The sequence below is a fragment of the Hippoglossus stenolepis genome, chromosome 5 (assembly GCF_022539355.2).
Source record: "Hippoglossus stenolepis isolate QCI-W04-F060 chromosome 5, HSTE1.2, whole genome shotgun sequence".
In the NCBI taxonomy this organism is placed as follows: domain Eukaryota; kingdom Metazoa; phylum Chordata; class Actinopteri; order Pleuronectiformes; family Pleuronectidae; genus Hippoglossus; species Hippoglossus stenolepis.
The window spans coordinates 13340612-13347287 of NC_061487.1; the positions used below are offsets into that span (position 1 = coordinate 13340612).

The following is a 6676-nucleotide window of genomic DNA, read 5'->3' on the forward strand; positions in this document are numbered from 1 at the left end:
CCCCCATTAATAATGTCCTGGTAGACAACTTGTACAACTATAGAGGAAGTGCTGCCTCATGAACCTGTCATCCCCACGGCGCACTACCTTTGAGCTGTGAAAGAGCCCGGGTGTTGCAGCCAAGATGGATGGGTGGAGTTTAAAGTGTTGTCGGGGCTGCACGCTACAACATTACAAACTCCCATCTTATTGACTGTAGAATATTGATTTAACGGGATCGGAGCATCACCACTCACCTCACATGTGGGATTTCTTATTAGTCTATACGAGGATGACAACAAATCATAAGAGATCCACTTTACCAAAGGTAAGTTTGACCTGAATGTGATGGATTCCACTGCAGTCTGATGTGAGCATGTGGGTTTATCATACTGGTGACAGATTTCTTTACTCTAATTGGAATTCATTTAAAAATGTATTTTCGTGGTGTGGACTATTTTCCATACTGAGTGTTCTTCCAGCATATCAGTTCAGTGGGCTGTGGTATAGGGTTATTTATAGGACAGCTGATGCACAGAACATTTGTTTAACCAGCTATATTCTGATTCCCAGTGGATTTATTCTGCTGGTCATAAGTGCTATTGCAAGCTTTTGTTTTGTTTTTGTTTTTGTTTGTTTATACAAATCATTAACAACATCATAAAGTTCAAAGCAGCATTTGCTGTCATTTAAAATATAAAAAAAGACATTGTCGTCATTATTATTTGCTTTTAAGATGTTTTTATTTCCTTGTTGTGTTTAATTTTTTAACAGGCTTTTTTTTTAAGGGATTAAAACAAATTACATTGATCATAAACAAAGTCGATGAGGGTTTTGAGACTTTCCATTTTCATTCATGAATATGCATATGCATCAATATAAATCTATAAGTTGTTAGAGGAGAAAATGGACTTGAAATAGAGAGGTTGTAAGGCTGTTGTTTCCGAGGTGGAAAACAAGCACATCAAATCAAAAAATGAATTGACCACAGTTATGTAACATTAAACTGCTGTGGAATAAATAGGTGATAGAGTTTTGTCATGTGCATCTTTAACTTGGGTGGCAATCCGCAAAGATAAGTAGGTTTTCTTTTTTACAAAACCGATAAGTGTGAGCCTGGATACAAGCTTTGTAGTCTCCAAAATTACTCTTCTTCATAGTTCCTGAAATTTGCCTCTTATTCATTTTTGCATGGAAAAAAATCCAGCTTGTGGCCCCAGAGGGTGAGTGAGGGAATGGGACTGTCAATGAACTTTAAAATGTGGTGGTGGGATGAGAAAAAATAAGGGAATATACATATACAAAATGTAACATCTTCCAACCCTTAATATAGTCATGCCTCTATTAATTATTATTATTATTATTGCTGTTATGTTTTATTTTTTACATGAAATGTGAATAGCATTATGCATATGATCTCAAACCAGAATAATCGTATTATACCTCATTATATAGATACACATGTATAAACTGTATACATAGATTACAATCACACTTTGTTATAATATGATTCAAGAAGATTTATTGTCATTTCAAAACATGAGGTATACATGAGAGGGAATGAAACAAAAAGTACTGAGGTCCTGGTAAACAGCAAAGATGCTTAAAACTAAACAGAAGCAGCAAATAAGCACAATGAAATAAAAACAATAAAACAATAATATGAATAACCTTATTACTACTACTACTTATACTACTAGATAGATAGATATATACTTTATTGATCCAGAGGGAAATTTGGGTACTAGAAATACGAAGAACTACTACTACTACTACTACTACTAATAATAATAATAATAATGTTAACTTGGTGATTATGGTGTTGGTTTTGTCACGGGTCGCAAGGTGGCGCTGTTCGGCAAACTATCAGCAGTATGGTGTCCACACTGAGCTACGTTCAAAACCACCAAACCCAGCCGAACCCTGTTGTTATAAACTAATTCTACCACAGTTAAGCTAATGACACTCACCCTTACATTCACTAACTGTGTGGATTAGCATTAGCCTCTATTAGCATTAGCCTCTTTGTGTTCAGAAACGCTGACAGTTGTGTAAGTCGCGTGCCTCCGCCACAGACGGTTAACAGTGTTCATTAAGCGGACGCTGTTGAACACACCCTGGCGGAGTTGTCATCCAGCTGAACCCTGACCAGAACACACACGGAGGCAGAAACCACTCGACCCAGACGTCGTGACCGTCACATCCTCCCGATGCCGAGACGACCGCGGTGGGAGAGCGTGTTTGTGAGGGCGGCCTGAGGACCGCGGCTTGTAGAGTAGCGCCAACTAGCTAGGCTGCTAACGCCACCGCGGCTAACGGAGGCTAGGTACCGTTAGCTCATGGTAGCGTAATGCCAGGCGAGCCTACACCTACCGCAGCTGCTGGGAGTGGAGACCGCTTCTTCTGTTGCCTCAACCGGGAGCCCGGCGGCGCGACACGGGCTCGGCGGGCAGTCAGGTAGCCGCGTGAGCTAAAAGCTAAACTCATTCTCATTATATACTCATTTCCCTCCTGTTGCTGCCTGGAATAACCTGCCAGGATGGGGATGTGCTTACCGTGCCTTGGCGGGGCGGCGGACGACGTCGTTGTCACCCCAGATCCGGTGAGTTACCGTCCTGCTGCTGTTATAACCACCACTCCTCATGGTGCTCTTTAATAAAGCTAATGGACGTGTGAGTCCACTGAAGGCCTTACTTGGGCATGTTCAGGAGGTCTCGCCTGTGTAAACACTGACCCTGGTGAGTCTGCCCCAGTTTAGGCCCAACATGGTTCCCCCCCCTTTGACTGTGTCAGCTGAAGTTGTCTGTTGTTTTTATTACCAGGATGCGAGGAGACGACAGTTAGCCGAGGCCGCAGAGAAGAGACAAAAAGAGGTGAGTAGATAAACACTCGTTCACATAGCTCAATAAACAAATGCGTTCTAGTGCAACAGCAGTGCATATGACTCCTGCTGCAGCTTCTCCTGTGGCTGGATTGTATTGTGTTATCCAGAGAGATGGTTTGCCAACTCTCAGGCTGAACTCCATTGGGAATGCCTCCAAGCATAACACTGTACAATTCAACAGCAAGACACATTCCAGCGTCATGACAACCCCAAATACCTCCAATACAGAGCCACCAAAGACTGAACTAGGACTGGGCGATATGGCCAAAGATATCATTATAATGTAATGTAATATAACAACGTTCACATCAGTCGATATCAGTAATTATCACGATAAACCAGAATGGTGCATACCTCTGCCAGGGCCCAGCAGTCCCCTAATGAAACTGAATTTAAATTCACAAGATCTGCATTGTTATTTGCACCAAGTGCTCATGCTCATAAATGTAAGCCCTGGAGATCTATGAATTATTTGAGTAAACAAGGAAAATGTTTTTTTAAAAACGCCCTATCTCACAATGTTGTAAACAACTTGCATCTGCCCCCTGATATCGATCCACTCCAAAATGTAATGGGATCTCTCCTGACCCAAATCGCATTCTTCACACCAAGTTTTGTGGTAATCGGTCTCGCAGTTTTTGTGTCATCCTGCCAACTGACAGACCAACAATCAAACAGATGAAAACACAACCTCTACACTCTTCTTTAGGAGCAGAGAACGACAAACACTTGATAAACAGCAAAACATTTTACAAATCTGTGGTGGAACTTTTAAACAAATTGTGTATCATACCTCCTCACTGTGCATGTACAACTCACAAGCCTTATGTCAATATGTACTGAACTTTTGTTACATTGCTAGTGATGATAATCATTGTTCTTGTTGTATCACCCAGCCCAAGACTGAACATTGTCCTCACCGAGAAAGGATTTATTGCATGGTTGTTGTTTCAGACTGCATTAGTGTGTCAGCTAGATGTATCTAATCATTAACTGAGTGAAGTAACCTATTGTTAAACACATACATGCACCACATTTGAGGTAGATGCACTTGACAGTGTGGTGAGTCATTTTTTATTGTACAGAAAAGCCTCTTTCAAACCCGTAAGAGCCATGTCAAAGTTGTAACGAGGTAAGTAGACATGGATCAGAATAAATCCCCCTCTTGTCCAGGTGAATCCTTTAACTGCCACATCCTCCTGCGCTAACTCACTCCTTTCCTCAACAAATTGGCCTCCTTACAATTCACACTGTGAACTACTACAGATTCAAATCCCAAGCCCTAATTCACCGTCACATTAGCAGTACTGCGCTATTGAAAACGGCTTTAGCTTTAGTGCCTTATTTGGCACTTGAATGCCTCTCCCCTTGCTAGTTGTGATTGAATTTGCCTTGTGCTTTCTGAAAAGCTTGTGATAATACAATGTATGAAAAAATGCCTTGACACCACATGCATGTTTTTGAGACTGCCTGTATACGACCCTAACAACACAAACAAGAAGCCAACAAGTTTGTACCGCAGCTATTTCCTTTTAGACTTCTGTCACTGTCCGCTCTGTTTTTCAGACAGCATACCGTGGTGTTAAAAACCCAGAAGCGGTCGAGAGGAAAAGGAAAAAGCAGGAAGAAAGTGAGAACCAGGCGATGACAACGAATGCGTCTGGTGGCGGCGGTTTGAAGGTTCGTTTCGTGTTCATCCTCGAGCTGTGTGACTTTTAAAACAACAGTGTCATAAGTGCCGTTCCTATGGGGCATCGAAGAACAGATGTTTTATTTGATGTCAACTTAAAACAGACTCTTTCTTGGCATCTGAAAGACACTTCTGATGCCAAGAACATACTTTGATATGAAAATATTGGAAATAATTACTGGTATCTTAAATGGATCTGTACCTTAAACCCAGGAAGCTCTATCTAAATATTAGGGCACGGTTACACATACGCAAATGTACCATTGACGAACCTTTGCCTCCTGTTCACCTCCAATCTGCGAGCAAAGGGGCGAATAAAACATCAAATTATCCATCAAAGTCTAGATCAGCAAACCTAATCTCAATTGCAATATCAAAATCTCAACCAACAGCAACAAATATGTGTGGTTGTCCTCACATGGTGGTCATTGGCTGCAGTTTTCTCAGTGAGCCAAGATGGAGGAGACCCTGATATAAGCTCTGTCGAATTAGTACTTGAAGATGTCGCACATGAAAATTAGAACCTTCCTCTGTTCTTCACTGTACATTTTCTAGCAACCCCAAAAACCACTTGTTCAACAACCGCACTTTTCATATGTGTGTGTGTGTGTGTGTGTGTGTGTGTGTGTGTGTGTGTGTGTGTGTGTGTGTGTGTCAGCAGGCTCAACGTCTTAATGACCGGACTGTAATCTCCACATTTGTTTTCCCTTGCAGTGGCAGGTAGGATGAACACCCTGATGGCAGAATCTGAAGTCTTGACTCGGAAGTCCAAAACAACGTGGAGCATCACTGCAAGATGACTTGAAAGATGTCTGAACTGCTGTCCATTCGTCTACTTTTTGGTTCTGTTATTTGCCCGTTTGATGGTGTCACGAGACAAACAGCTGCCGCTGCTGGATGCAAAACGATCTGAAGTGAAGAGATAACATCAGGACAGCCCCCTTGATGCCAAGTTACACAAACCAGTGTGGACCTTTGGACAAATCAAGGATGATACACAGTAATAGCAAAAGCAGGCTATTTTATATTAGATAACACGAAACAATATAACTCTTAAGTCAAGTTGTGTCTCTGGGAACACATTGAAACAAGCTGTCTTCAACACTCTTATAACATGAGCTTCATCGCCGCACCTTTCCTTTTATTTTCACAGTCGAGGATCAGTATTCACCGTTGATCTGTTCATGGCCAAATTGCTTTTTCTGTACCGTTATACAAAGGACTCATTTCACAAGTTGGACACAGTTTATGTTTACATAGCAATTTAACTGTGCTTATTGTTGTTTTATTGTACAATAATGAGCATCCACGTACCACTCATTTCACCTTGTTCAGGCTCTATGTGTCGGTAACACAAAGGCTAGTGCAAACAGGGCTGTAACTTGTTGCTATTGGCTGAACCTGTTATTCTCTTTGCGCGGAGTGTTTCCGTGACTGATGCACATCTCACAATGAAGTCCCCTGATGCAGAAGGCAATGCGAGTTATGCCTTTGACATTTTACGAAGAATATATGTTCGACAACCAGGCCTATACTCTGCAGCATCATATAGTTGCTACATTTGTGATGAAGGAAGTAAGCACTGGAAAATAGGGAATGATTTATTGAACTTGTGCACACGACCTATTGCATTTTGCACTGGCCTTTGTGAACCCCCCCCTTTTTAATGGAGCCTAATTTCAACGGAATTTTTTTTGGTTTTCTCTGCACAATTCCAGTTGAATTATTGAATGCAAAACTCTTGACGTGTCGCCTGCTTGATTTGAATGAGATATCAATTGTGTTTTATATATTGCCATGTGACAAACAGAAGCTTTGGTTGGACATCTATTTGCACACAGTTTGTCAATATTTGGTACACAGCAAATAAGTGGAGAGAGAAACTAGTAACAGAAATATGAAGAAACCGAAGGAAAGAATAAGTGAATTGTGTATGTTGTGATTTTTTTTCTTTTTAAACTATGACTTGCTTTGACTTGAGTGCATTTCTTACAGCCTTCACTTGATCCTAAATGCTTCCGGTGCTCTCTCCTTTTTGTAGAACAGGAAAGCCAATGGTATTTGCTACAATAAATCACATTTCTGCTACTCTTGTGTAAATTTCATGTGTGGAATTAAAGTTG

The 6676-nt window shown here is 41.1% G+C and overlaps 1 protein-coding gene across 2 annotated transcripts; it reads left to right on the top strand.

The window, feature by feature from the left end:
* The first annotated feature begins 1934 nt into the window (after positions 1 to 1934).
* LOC118109487 (small VCP interacting protein) lies at positions 1935 to 6641 on the top strand. 2 transcript variants are annotated; one of them, XM_035156637.2, is made up of 4 exons: positions 1935 to 2581; positions 2802 to 2852; positions 3949 to 3995; positions 4430 to 4543. In XM_035156637.2, the coding sequence occupies exons 1-4, from the start codon at positions 2519 to 2521 to the stop codon at positions 4509 to 4511; spliced, it is 243 nt and encodes an 80-aa protein (XP_035012528.1). In that variant the 5' UTR covers positions 1935 to 2518; the 3' UTR covers positions 4512 to 4543. The 2 variants fall into 2 exon arrangements, with proteins under 2 accessions (XP_035012528.1, XP_035012527.1); XM_035156636.2 differs by lacking the exon at positions 3949 to 3995 and adding an exon at positions 5268 to 6641 and having other exon boundaries at positions 2037 to 2581.
* The last annotated feature ends 35 nt before the right edge of the window (positions 6642 to 6676 follow it).